The sequence below is a fragment of the Esox lucius genome, chromosome 1 (genome assembly GCF_011004845.1).
Source record: "Esox lucius isolate fEsoLuc1 chromosome 1, fEsoLuc1.pri, whole genome shotgun sequence".
In the NCBI taxonomy this organism is placed as follows: domain Eukaryota; kingdom Metazoa; phylum Chordata; class Actinopteri; order Esociformes; family Esocidae; genus Esox; species Esox lucius.
This window is the reverse complement of record NC_047569.1, coordinates 38,020,569-38,033,949: the sequence shown is the minus strand read 5'-3', so window position 1 is coordinate 38,033,949 and position 13,381 is coordinate 38,020,569. Positions and strand designations below refer to the sequence as shown.

The 13,381-nt window shown below is 46.8% G+C and overlaps 1 protein-coding gene across 5 annotated transcripts; it reads right to left on the bottom strand.

Moving 5' to 3' along the window:
- Positions 1-1,022: 1,022 nt before the first annotated feature.
- rinl (Ras and Rab interactor-like) lies at positions 1,023-13,371 on the bottom strand. 5 transcript variants are annotated; one of them, XM_034289330.1, is made up of 13 exons: positions 13,115-13,371; positions 12,918-13,010; positions 12,702-12,763; positions 12,429-12,615; positions 10,614-10,722; positions 10,450-10,522; positions 8,948-9,033; positions 8,594-8,676; positions 7,688-7,919; positions 6,905-7,558; positions 4,601-4,918; positions 4,255-4,386; positions 1,023-3,288 (listed from the first exon to the last, which is right to left on the bottom strand). In XM_034289330.1, the coding sequence occupies exons 3-13, from the start codon at positions 12,746-12,748 to the stop codon at positions 2,795-2,797; spliced, it is 2,415 nt and encodes an 804-aa protein (XP_034145221.1). In that variant the 5' UTR covers positions 12,749-12,763; positions 12,918-13,010; positions 13,115-13,371; the 3' UTR covers positions 1,023-2,794. The 5 variants fall into 5 exon arrangements, 3 of the variants coding, with proteins under 3 accessions (XP_034145221.1, XP_028977650.2, XP_019902796.2); XR_004575087.1 differs by having other exon boundaries at positions 1,023-2,298; positions 2,361-3,288; positions 12,702-13,371; XR_004575068.1 differs by having other exon boundaries at positions 1,023-2,436; positions 2,475-3,288; positions 12,702-13,371.
- Between the last annotated feature and the right edge of the window lie 10 nt (positions 13,372-13,381).

Genomic DNA, 13,381 nt, shown 5'->3' with positions numbered 1-13,381 from the left:
TTCGTTCCTTAGCATCTTCTCTTGGCATCAGGACTGCCTCTATGTATAGCTGCGGTTCACCAGCAGAGTCCAGCCTTTAAACGCCTCAGGCGTCCGCCATCTGTGCGCTAGCCACCACCTCGCACGTCACCGCCATATATCTAATTCACCGCCGGACTGAATGCGTAATACAGTCCCGGTGATTTGACAATACGTCACGTGTGTTAAAGTGATCATACTGTATTGTGCGCGCGCGGAGGAGTGTGCCGTTGACTCTGGGGCTACTATGACTCCATCCGTCGCAGGTTTTGACAAGGCCTGATGAAGAGCCCAGATGTTCCTTATTCGTGTGGTTGAGATTGAAACGCGGGCGGAATGCCAGATGTTCCATTAGGCAAATTTGATTGGGTCGCTAATTAAAAATTCACAACGAGGAGGTTCCATATGTATGAATGTACGGGCACGGCACGTGTGTCCATTTGCACGTAAGGCCACTCGGTATAAAAATGTGTGTGGGTGTATGTGTGCCTGTGCTGTAAGTTGGCTGCCCCTTTAACTGCTACATTTGACAGGCCTTTTGCCGACAAGCTGCTCGAATATCAGCCCCTCGTGTTACCCCTGACCGGCCTCGGTTGCCAGTACAAACATGGAGTACTGGCATTTGTCTCGGTGCTTCCCGCGGGCGTGACAGTAGGAGACCTTCAGTTTGTAGGTCTGCACACTGCAAAGCGTCTGTCTGCCTGGTGAAGAGCTAGCATGTCGGCTGTGGATGTGCTTGGATCAGCTCCACCTTTCTTCAGTGGCATATGATTGTATCATATATGGGGGGGGGGGGGGGGGGGGGGGGTCGAGTCAATAATTCCCAGGATTTTCACTCTTTTCCAGGGGGGTCACATTGACCTGTCTGTATTGTTGGGGGGTCATGCCCCCCCCCTTCTCTAATTCTACACCCCTGGCTTTCTTTACAGCATGCCAACATTTAACATACAATAACACATTTTAGCATAGTAAAGACAACCAGAAACTAGAGAGGGTCAAAATAATGATACGATAAGATTACTTTTAAAATGCAAAGCATAATACACAAAGCATTATACAATCACTTTCTGATCAATTCTTTTGTTACAGCTTTAATTCTTAAATATAAACACATTTTCACCTTCTCAACACCCTTATGCAGGAATGATGTGCAACTCAATGATGAGTACAAACCAAAGTGAAGTGTGCCCTGTATTTGAGAACACTACACAGCCATTTTAAAGAGTATAAATAAGAAAAATATATTTCTGAAAGAAATAGAAATACCTTTACTGGTATCTACATATGTTTGGACAAATATATCATCCTACAGAAATCTTCATGAACGTTTGTTAAATTATATTATCTAAAATGAACATGACAAAATAATGTTACTTAAATCTTAGCTTGTGGGCTAAAAGGTTTTTACATTCCTTCAATCCTCTCCTCGAGCGGACATGTTAGATCACGATGAACTACATTGCAAGAGTTAAAATGAGGCTTCTGTAACTTAATGTCTTACTTCTTTGAGCATCAACATCATTTTTTATAAATAAGGAAACATTAAATTAGAGAAATTGTATGCACAAATATACGTTTGTATATGTTTAAAACAACAGCATTTTCCTGAATATTAAGATATAATCTTGATTTTTATTCGAAAGACAAAGGTAATGGAAATGGAAGTATGACCTCACGAGAGGAAATAGAGCACCAGCAGGTTTGGGACACTGTCCGCAGCCCACAGGAGAATCTAACTCAAGAGGTTTGTTAATGCCACCCAGGGGTCATCAGTGGAAACACATCCACGTTATGAATGCAACCACAGCCAGCTGAAGGCCTATCTTCAACGCCTCAACGCAATGTATAATTTGCACCACAGAGTTATTTCACAAGGGAAATAGCTTTCACAGACAATTCAAAGCACATTATCATGTTCCTACTCACCAAACTCAGCCTAAACTCAGCCTTTGGTCACAGTGCGCATTTCAATGCAAATTAACACGTTAGGAATGTAGAGAAACTGGAATTATAGAAGTAAATGTGTTTAAGGGACGTTTTGATTACATTGTTGTGTAGAGCTGTGGAAAAGCCTCTCCAGAGTCAGTCTGGCAATGGCAGCCCAGTTCCCTTTGACCTTTGCTGAGCCACCCGGGGGTCTGCCAGCTCTACTAGCCTGGCCCAGAGTGCCTCGATGTTAGAGGCAGAGTGAGACCAGAAATAACCTGCAGTGTGTTAGAGGCAGAGTGAGACCAGAAATAACCAGCAGTGTGTTAGAGGCAGAGTGAGACCAGAAATAACCTGCAGTGTGTTAGAGGCAGAGTGAGACCAGAAATAACCGGCAGAGTGAGACCAGAAATAACCTGCAGTGTGTTAGAGTCAGAGTGAGACCAGAAATAACCTGCAGTGTGTTAGAGGCAGAGTGAGATCAGAAATAACCTGCAGTGTGTTAGAGGCAGAGTGAGATCAGAAATAACCGGCAGTTTGTATACTAACCTGCCTTGTGGAGTTTATTTTGCTGTGTGGAGACTAAATTATCATTCGGAGACAACCTTCCATATTTATACTAACATGGCGTTTGGAGACTAACTTGCGATTTGGAGACGAACCCTCCTGTTTGAAGACTAACCTGCATGTGGAAAATAACCTTATCTTCCTTCTACCTTACTTCATAATCCCTCAACCACATTTCATTAGGGTCCTGTTACAGTCAAGTTATTTCGCGGTGGTTATTGCCCCCAACCCTCGTGGGAATCAAACCCACAACCCTGGGGTTGCAAGTGACATGGTCTATCAACTAGACAGGACCCTCTTCTACATTTTCCTCTCTGACCCCTCCCTCCCAGAGTCCTCCCCTCTTCTGACTGGCTGTCTGTTCAACTGTTCTAATGGCGTCGTCTTCTCCTTCCTGGAGTTGGGTTGTTGGGGATCCTCGGCTTTCCAGTCTGCTGGTGCTCTCCTCATCCCTGACCGCTACCACCGCCTCTGAGATAACATGCAGTGCCATGGCCACAACACTAGATGGCACTGGCTGGGGGTCCTTTCCGCTTCCCACGTCCGTTTCCGTCGCTGCATCGTTGCAGTTTTCCCTGCTGCTCTCGCCGCGACCTGACCTCCGGATGGTCTTTCGGTTCCCGCTGCGCCGCGATTGGTTGCAGTGCAGGGTACGCCTGCGATGCCACTGCCTCAGGGAGTTCTGGGCCTCGGTGCTGAGCTGGCGCGTGGCAAGGCGAGGGCGGTAACTGCTGATGTAGAAAAGAGAGGCATACAGGGACGTCAAGTAGTAACCCCCTGCAAAACAGACGGGGAGACAGACAGAGAGGGGGGTAGAGAAAGAGGCAGAGAGGTAGAGACAGACGAGGCAGACAGAAGCAGAGAGAGAGGGGATTAACACTAGGTGTGGTCCATGTGTGAATGGTGTCACACTGTTTGCTTAGTGAGTTCCACCCCCTCCTAGCCTGGCACATGAAGTACCTGGCTCGAGCCCAAGACATTCACACAACCAGTGTCTCAAGCAGTCGCTCTACACAAACTCTGGCTCTTAAGCAGCATAACGTGGACACAGAAGGAGTACGTTTCAAACTTCCCCTTCTTGCTACTCGTGCAGGTTTCTGTGAGTCAATGTAAGATGTTTGTAGTCAATTTGAGATGTCTGTAGTCATTGGTATTTGTCAGATGTCTGTAGTCACTGCTCTATGTCAGTAGTCTGTAGTCATTGCTCTATGTCAGTAGTCTGTAGTCATTGGTCCATGTCAGACGTCTGTAGTCATTGGTCCATGTCAGACGTCTGTAGTCATTGGTCCATGTCAGACGTCTGTAGTCATTGGTCCATGTCAGACGTCTGTAGTCATTGGTCCATGTCAGATGTCTGTAGTCATTGGTCCATGTCAGATGTCTGTAGTCATTGGTCCATGTCAGATGTCTGTAGTCATTGGTCCATGTCAGATGTCTGTAGTCATTGGTCCATGTCAGATGTCTGTAGTCATTGGTCCATGTCAGATGTCTGTAGTCATTGGTCCATGTCAGATGTCTGTAGTCATTGGTCCATGTCAGATGTCTGTAGTCATTGGTCCATGTCAGATGTCTGTAGTCATTGGTCCATGTCAGATGTCTGTAGTCATTGGTCCATGTCAGATGTCTGTAGTCATTGGTCCATGTCAGATGTCTGTAGTCATTGGTCCATGTCAGATGTCTGTAGTCATTGGTCCATGTCAGATGTCTGTAATCATTGGTCCATGTCAGATGTATGATGTTTACCCTCTCCCTGTAGTTGGGTGGGTTCCAGCAACTCCATCATGTAGTCGATGTCCAGCTGCAGGGTGATGACATCACTACGGAGCAGCACCCAGGTCAAACAGGGGAGGAAGTCGTCCGCTCCAAACACCACACCTGTCACAGCCAGAGAGGAGGGACTCAGAACTCCTTGCATCACCCGAAAGCCCTAACTACGCACGTTTTCATTGAACACCATGTGTGTGCAATGTGTTTCAGGCAGAAAACACAAGCAAGGCCTCGCAGGGTCAAAGTTGAAACGCCCCATCCTAACCAGCTCTATTCACTGCACATTGAGGGGTGTACTGCAGCTGCGCCCCGAACACCGCACCTGTTCTGGCGTTGGCCGTCATGCTGTGGTAGATGGTCTTGCAGACCTTGAGCAGGATGCGGACCTTCTTGCTTGGGGAGTAGGCCCGGTGCATGGCGGCCCATTTCTGTTGGATCCTTTCCAGGGTGACCGGGTCAGGGACGCCCGTCCCGGGAGTGCCATCCAGCTCCCCCACAGCCCGGCCCTCCAGGACCTTCTGGTTGTCCTTCAGCTGCCGCAGGCTGTCGTCCTCATTCCGGCATCTCCGCAGGCAGTTGTACAGGTGGGTGCAGACAGGCTTCAGGGCCACCTTGTGCAGGGAGAGCTCCAGCATGGCATCTGGCCGTGGATGGATGGGGAGGGTGGCGAGAGATGGTGGAGAACAGAGGACACACAGTGAGCAGAATCATTTGAAACATGTCTTTTTCAATCTCTTTTTAATGGGTTTTCAAAGTCCTTTCGGCAGGCTCGTGCTCAGGAGTTAGGGAGAGAGGGACTGAGGTGCTGAAAATAATGTGGCTGAATATTTGTCAGTTGCGTGGTGGGTAGTAGGGCATGCTGGGTAAGTACATTTCTCAATGCATTAGTCCTTTTCTGGTTATTCTGTGAGCTGTATTCATCACTCAAGTGATTTGAGGAAGTAACTTACTTTTAATAACAAATGTCATTCTTGATAATGGGCTGAAATATAAGGGAATTTGTGTGTTCATTTTTAATATTATTGTCAGCAAGGACACATCTGTTGTTCCTCATACTTATTTTATATTTCTTCCCTATTTTGCTTTTGTATTAATTGCATGTGTACCGTATATTCATTTAATTAAATTTGTTTCAGAGAAAGACATACACAATAGAATACACCGATCAGCCATAAAATCATGACCACCTGACTAATATTGTGTAGGTCCCCCTTTTGCTGCCAAAACAGCCCTGACCCGTCAAGGCATGGACTCCTCTAGACCTCTGAAGGTGTGCTGTGGTATCTGGCACAAAGACGTTAAGCAGCAGATCCTTTAAGTCCTGTAAGTTGCGAGGTGGGCCGCCATGGTTCGGACTTGTTTGTCCAGCACATCCCACAGATGCTCAATTGCATTGAGATCTGGGGAATTTGGAGGCCAAGTCAACACCTTGAACTTGTTGTTGTGTTCCTCAGACCATTCCTGAACCATTTTTGCTTTGTGGCAGGGTGCATTATCCTGCTGAAAGAGGCCATCAGGGAATACCATTGCCATGAAAGAGTGCTCACTGGTCTGCAACAATGCTCAGGTATGTGGTAGGTGTCAAAGTAACATCCACATGAATGGCAGGACCCAAGGTTTCCCAGCAGAACATTGCCCAAAGCATCACACTGCCTCCACTGGGTTGTCTCCTTCCCATAGTGCATCCTGGTGCCATGTGTTCTCCAGGGAAGCAACGCACATGCACCCGACCATCCACGTGATGTAAAAGGAAACTTGATTCATCAGACCAGGCCACCTTCTTCCATTGCTCCGTGCTCCAGTTCTGATGCTCATGTGACCATTGTAGGCGCTTTCGGCAGTGGACAGGGGTCAGCATGGGCACCCTGACTGGTCTGAGCCTACGCAACCCCATACGCAACAAACTGCAATGCACTGTGTGTTCTGAAACCTTGTCTGTTGGATTGGACCACACGGGACAGCCTTCGTTCCCCAACTGGCATCAATGAGCCTTGGCCACCCATGACCCTGTCGCTGGTTCACCGCTTTTCCTTCCTTGGAACACTTTTGATAGGTACTGACCACTGCAGACTGGGAACACCCCACAAGGGCTGCAGTTTTGGAGATGCTCTGACCCAGCTGTCTAGCCATCACAATTTGGCCCTTAGATTCTTACTCTTGCCCATTACTCCTGCTTCTAACACATCAACTTTGAGGACAGACTGTTCACTTGCTGCCTAATATATCCCACCCACTGACAGGTGCCATGGTAACGTGCCATGATAATCAGTGTTATTCACGTCACTTGTCAGTGGCCATATTTTTATGGCTGATCGGAGTAATGGATCTGGCAAAATAACAATCAATGCAACCAAGCTTGGTCTCACGGATTAGCATAATGTGCTGAATTTTCTTTTGTAACTAGTGTGTTGTAAGGGTAACTTTATTTTAAGACCGATTTTTCAGTACTTTACTGGACACTAAAGTTTAGTTGTGGACACTAAACTAAAACTGAACTGAGTTTTGTGTACATTTATTTAACCGCTTTGTACCAGGTTGACTGAGTTTTTCAGGACGACCTGACTGAAGGCGTCGTATTGGGCTAGGGAGTGTTTTCAAACACAGCCATGCCAATGTGTTAACCCACCCAGCTCCCAGTCCGGGGTGTCGGTCAAACTGTCTATGACGGTGTGCATTTCGGGACAGTCCAACAGTGTCTCCCGCAGGGCCGTGAGAGATGCACGCACTTCCTGAAGCAGCTCTACCCCCGTCATCCCGGGGATGAACGCAGCCCCCAGGAACATCTCGACGAATCCACGCAGAGCCTCCGCGAACACGCCCCCCTTGCGCTCGCTCAGCTCCTGCACGCGCTTGGTCAGCCTCTTCTGCGGAGACATCAGCCCACCGAGGGCCTGGCCCACGGCTGAGAAGCGGTTCTTCACCTTGTCCGCCAGCCGGTGCGACGTGTGGGGAGAGTGGACGGGGCTGTTGGCTGACTCGAGCTCCTCCTCCACGCTGCTGATTGACAGCGAATCAAGCTCCAAAGAAGGCGGGTGGAGGAGGGAGGGCGGCGGAGGATGGGACAGCCATTCGTTGTCCTCGATCCAGGACACCCGGTGTGGGGACAGAGGGCTGGGGCTGTGCAGGGGCTTGGGGTCTGAGACGGGCCGGGGAGGGTTGCTGTGGACCTGGGTTCCGGTGCTCTGGAGCAAGTCGATGGCGACGTCCCTACTGGGTCTTCTCAGAACTACCCCTCCGGTTGGGGTGGGGGGACACGAGGCCGACTGGACCAAAGAAGACTCTGGAAAACAAAAGACAAGACCAAACATATCACAGTTAGTAGGGGAGTGAGTGGCTAGTGAGTCGCATGAGGTCTCATTAGCAGTCGCGGAGTAAACATTTCAAAACACAGATTTTAGCACATATTCACCCGGACTATCAGAGCTAGAGCCGAAGGACTCCTGCTCCAACGAGACCGCTTCCTTCACTGAAATGCTCGCCCCCGACCAAGGTCTTGTGGTGCTCAGTCGTCTTTCACGCCTGTACGTGGCCAGGCGAGTGGGTTCCTGCGGCCCAGGCGACCGATGTGTCAGCCAGTCGTCGCCATGCTCGTGGAGGTACAGCGGGTTGATGACACACAGAGCACCATCAGCTGCAGTCAGCTACGGACCAGAACAAACGTTGAGATCCTTGGACACTGAATTACAGTCACGAAGCACGTGAGAGTATTACTAAAAACCTAAAAACCTTGAAGGAACGAAGTTATACACGTTAGAGGACACAGGTTTATCGAAAGAGGAGCAAGTAACGACCTGTTACATCACACAAGGCAGAGAGGTTCATCTCAGTTCTGAGAACAGCAACTCCTGTGGACAATGAGGAAACCCAAGACAAAACTTCTGCTTTTCAATGACAACCACGTTTCATGGTAACTAATCCGCTAGTGTTACAATGCATGTGTTTCACCATGCATGTCATGATGAAACACCCAAGATAGGGAACATAAGCTCCCAGCCTTCATAGACCTGTTATAAATGGAACATGAGGTCTCAGCATTCATAGACGTTTTATAAATGGAACATGAGGTCTCAGCATTCATAGACGTGTTATAAAGGGAACATGAGGTCTCAGTATTCATAGACGTGTTATAAAGGGAACATGAGGTCTCAGCATTCATAGATGTGTTATAAAGGGAACATGAGGTCTCAGCATTCATAGATGCGTTATAAAGGGAACATGAGGTCTCAGCATTCATAGAGGTGTTATAAAGGGAACATGAGGTCTCAGCATTCATAGATGTGTTATAAAGGGAACATCTTCACACATAGCTGATTACCTGTATGGTGCACATGACAGTATCCGGGGCCTTCTGAGTCATGTGGTCAGCCTTGGGGTGAGAGCTGGGACACAGCCAGTCTTCTACTCTCAGACAGATGAACCAATGTATCAGGAGGGAAAATAGAGACAGACAGAGGAATGAGGGGAGATTAGACAACACAGTTTCAGACAGTAAGAGAACTCCTTTTTCGTGTTGTGGCCGGATGCTTATCTGGATTCTCGTTTTGTAGTTGTTGATCGAGACTACCATATAGAAACTGGAATACTTAAAGCCTTTTTTAAACATTGAATACACTTCAGGTACACAATTCCTGGAAGATGACAGAAGATGACAATTGGAACAGAGACTTACTGGGACCCAGCTGGGACAGATGGCTGGACTGGGCAGTCAGAGGGTAGAACCATGGAGGAATGAGCAGGCGAACTGGCAACACATCCCTGAGGGTGGGAAAGGGCATGGTTAGTCTAGAACAGGGCTACTCTCTGGTCCTGAAGAGCCGAAACCCTCCTGGTTTTCATCCTCTTTTCCTAATGACAAACTGACTCAGAGCTTAGACACCAGGTGAGTGCAGTTGACTACGGGCCCTCCAGACAACACAGGCCGACTGTTGCTATGGTGAAACACTAACACTGAAAAATAAAAATATACAATGAAAAAATAACCAACAGCAAGTCACAGCAGCTCAATGTGCTTTAAAAATCTACATGGTAAAATCAGTTTGGGGTAAAGTGGAAAAGAGCAAAATAGAAAACAAAGCATTTAACATGGAGAAATGTAGATTAACTACTCCTACAAACTTTTCAGCCCCCACAAGAGCAAATTCATGATAATTTACCAAATCTAGAATCAGATATTAAACGACTACCAGAACCCACTGAATACTTCAAATCACATTTAAAAAACTACAGGGCAAAATACAAACTCTGTAATCCATAAAGCCCAGTGGTTTTCATGGTATAGTAAATTATAACATTTAACTCAAACATTTTCTCAGTGGGAACAATGTGCTTTTACCAATTGCCAAGTTGCGCATTTACCAAAATAATGTACAACAGACAACCTACCTGTTAATATCAATAAACTGGCAAGTGCCCCACAAAAGTTTATATAGATGTTTCAAAAATAGACTACGACACCTGGACCGCAAACAGGAAATGCTGTTGCCTTAATAATAATGTATTATATTTATAGAGCGCTTTTCAAGGACCCAGACGGTTTACAAAATGAACAAGGGACAGGAAATGTACAAAAAAAAATACCATGAGAAAACAGAAAGTATACTGAGAGAATGGAATTGGGCACAGCTAGAAATAGGCGATTTTGAACAGATGAGTCTTGAGGCGTTGCTGGAAGATGGGGATAGTCTCAGAGTCACGGATGGTTTTGGGGAGAGAGTTCCAGATCCTAGGGGCAACCCTTGAGAATGCCCTGTCACCAAAGCCTTTGAGCTTGGACTTGGGGGATTATGAGGTAGCCCGCAGTACCGTTTCGGAGTGGGTAGGTTGATATGGAAACCTTGAATAACGGTTTATACCTATACATCAACACCATAAGTAATAAGGCTGTGTATGACATGAGACATCAATTTACACCCTCAGAAAGAACACATGACTCCACACTCCAACCAGGGTCTGATATTCCAATCAGTTATAGGACTCCCAGTGGTGACACTGTATGCAATATTCTGCAGAACCCCAAAAGCATTTTTATTCTGCATTTAAAGCAGAATAAGGACTATAACCACTAATTATCGTAATCCAGATAGGAAAAGAGAGAAAAATCAAGCGAAGGATTTATGAGATTTGTGCAACTGCAATCATTCTGGTAGTTAGTACTGTTGTTGAAAGACTCACCTGCTCAGAGAACAGAAAACCACTAGCTGGGCTAGATCTGAGAAGCCTAAATATGACTGAGACAGCTGATAAACTGTGAGAGAGAGAGAGAGTGAGAGAGTTAAAAAAGAAAAAGAAAAAAAGGAACAAATTGGAGTCTGTGTGAATGCACGATTCCCACTTACCAGCACCTGTGTGTTGGATGGGGAACTCTTTGACAGCTCCGCTTCCAACTCCAGTGGAAACACACAGCAGGACCGGCTGGGGTGGAGACACCCTTAACACCAGGAAGCTCTGTTGACGGAGAGCGAAGAGGTGAAAAGCCTCATTAGAAAAGCCTCACAGCTCCACCGTGCCCTGGGGCCTAAAGATAGTTCTCAAAATTGTACATAGATTGTCCGAAACGTGGCGATTAGTTCCCCCTAACCGCCAACACACAGTCTGCCTGTGGTTGTCAGCAATTTGTTTTACTTGTATTTTTTTATACGTAGCTACATCGTTTCAGTGGAAAAAATACATAGCGACATATGAATCACCGTTAGCTGATGGAATGGTGACGGCTAATGTTCCGGTGCTGAAGCAGGGGAGGAGGCAAAAAAGATTCTGCTCTGTTCATCTTTTTGTTCACAAATGCCTGTTTTTTCCTACTAATGTGTTGTCATTCATTTCACAAAACTCCCACACGCTATGTTTTCAGTAGAATTGCTATTTGGTGTGTGTTAAATAAAAATCTCTGAAACTGACAGCAACGTTGCAACTGGCTCACCGTCCAAACAGCCAATTTGAAACATTGACTGGGGAACACAGCTTCACAGAAAAGGATGGTTCTGTGAACCAGTTATTTCAAGGTCCACAGAACTGTACAAGCCAGACCAGACCAACATCACATCTCTGCTCCGTGTCTGAGAACACGCAAGCGCACACACGCAGTTTCAAATAAATGTACACTATAAAAACCCTCGCAAAAACAGTGCACACGCAGTCAAACGCGCACGCACAGTCAAGCGTGCACGTACAACTACAGACACATCACAGGAAGTGGGTTTAATGACATGGTTGTTTAGAAACAGATGTGACCATGATAGTGAAAGAGACTGAATGTTAGAGGTTCAGTCAGAAAACAAACTATATTAGGTAGGCTAAAGCTGCTATCTGGAGCCACACAGACTACAGTGAACTTCCAGTTTTCTCTCTGTTTATGCATATTAAAAACTAAACCCATGGAAGGAACATCAACTCTGTTCCCCTAATAACATGTGATTATTAAGTGAACAGAGTTCATCTATGTGTATAGATAATATTTTAAAAATAACTAACTATAACTGGGTTGCTCATTCCTATCCACATTGACAATTTGTTGGAGGGAAGGAAAGAATCTCTCTTATGCCACTAATTTGACACACACCTGACACACACCAGTTCTCGCAGTTTGGCAAGTATACTATAATACAGAGACCTTACATTTCAATTAGCTTCTGTTTTCCAAGACAAAAACCTACATCTTAAACTGTACTAGGATGTCCAGATGCTGCTGGGTCTCTATTCCCTTAACATACTCACAGTGTCCGGGCGAGAGACGGACCACAGTTTTCAAGACGGACTTCATGATAGCCGGAGGTTCTCTCTCACACCAACCGTAATTCTCTCTATCACTTTTTACACCACTCTTCAGTCTGGTCCTCCTCCTCGCTGTGCGTCCGTTCCCCACTTCTCTTTCACACACTAGTCCCTTGATAGTGCAATCTTAACAGCAGGCACGCCCCTAATCTTGCAGGACTTCTGCATTTCTCAGTGACATTCAACACCCTTGCTCTTACCTGACAAAGGGCACGGGGAACTAGAAGAGTGACTGGGCGTGAACACAGAGCGGTTTACCCGCATGGCTGACCCGGAGGGCCCTCGCAATTCCGACTCGTGGGCAAAATGCACCCCCTGCCCCGATGTTGCCCGTCCCCGCTCCCTAACAGTGCCCTAACTTGAACCAGACCCCTCCCACTCACCCCAACAGGCCGGCCCCAGAGTGCAGCACGGGCCCCGTCGGCGTCCCAGGGGCTGCCGGGGGCCCAGGCGTCCGTACATCGTCTCAGCCGGTCCAGCAGAGACAGGGGCCCTCTCAGATGGCCCGCAGTGGCACCTTTCTCTCTCCTCGGCAACGCCTTGTTCTCTGTACGAGAGTCTGCTAAATGACTGAAATGCTAAATGTTAATATTCTGTTACAGGAGACATGTAATGCACCCCATAAGGATCCCTGTAGACAAGAAACCGATTCTAACCGTTGACAGCCCCTGTCCTCATCCTGTTGTTCCAGTCCTCTTATCATCCCAGTCTGAAGTGGCTGTCAGACAACCATAGTTATCCAAAACGTTAGTTTCCATACAAAATGTAAACTTCAAAAGGCATTCAAATAAAATCCAATTAATAGTCATGCACGTTAGATCAAGATCACAGCTAAGGATATGAAAGAAATGATGACTTAGGGGGTTACTCACGGTTAATGGCCAAAATGGCTGCTGTTCAGAGTAACTGCTTTACTGGCCGTGGCTCCACTTCAGCCAAACGCACACGCCAAACATCTCTTTGTGCTGTAACATTGAGTTTACAGAGCCCTAACATTGAAACCAACAGCCTTTCACCGAGTAGTTCTTCTATGAATGCTTCACCTGCCGCCTGTTACACTGAAACACACCTTGGCTTTTGATGACGTACTTTCATTTCCTCGTGTTCCTTAAGTCTTCTCAGCTTTTTGTCATTCGCTTTGCCACCACCCCCCACCCCACCCCACCTCGACTCCCCTCCTCCCCCTTTCTGTGGTTAACCGTGCTACCTAACAAAGAGCATCAGAATGAGTATCTACTAGGTTGTTACACTCTATTTCTAGCCCAAGTGTATTTAACCCACAGACAGATCTGAGCGTTGCACCAAAATAATTCACACACTCTGTTGAATATGTGCG

Coding starts and splice junctions, on each gene's coding strand:
- rinl (XM_034289330.1), bottom strand. CDS start 12,748: ATGATAAGAGGACTGGAACAACAGGATGAGGACAGGGGCTGTCAACG. Junction 12,616..12,701: donor GAGGACAGGGGCTGTCAACG/GTTAGAATCGGT, acceptor TTAGCATTTCAG/TCATTTAGCAGACTCTCGTA. Junction 8,677..8,947: donor TCTGTCCCAGCTGGGTCCCA/GTAAGTCTCTGT, acceptor GTCTGAGAGTAG/AAGACTGGCTGTGTCCCAGC.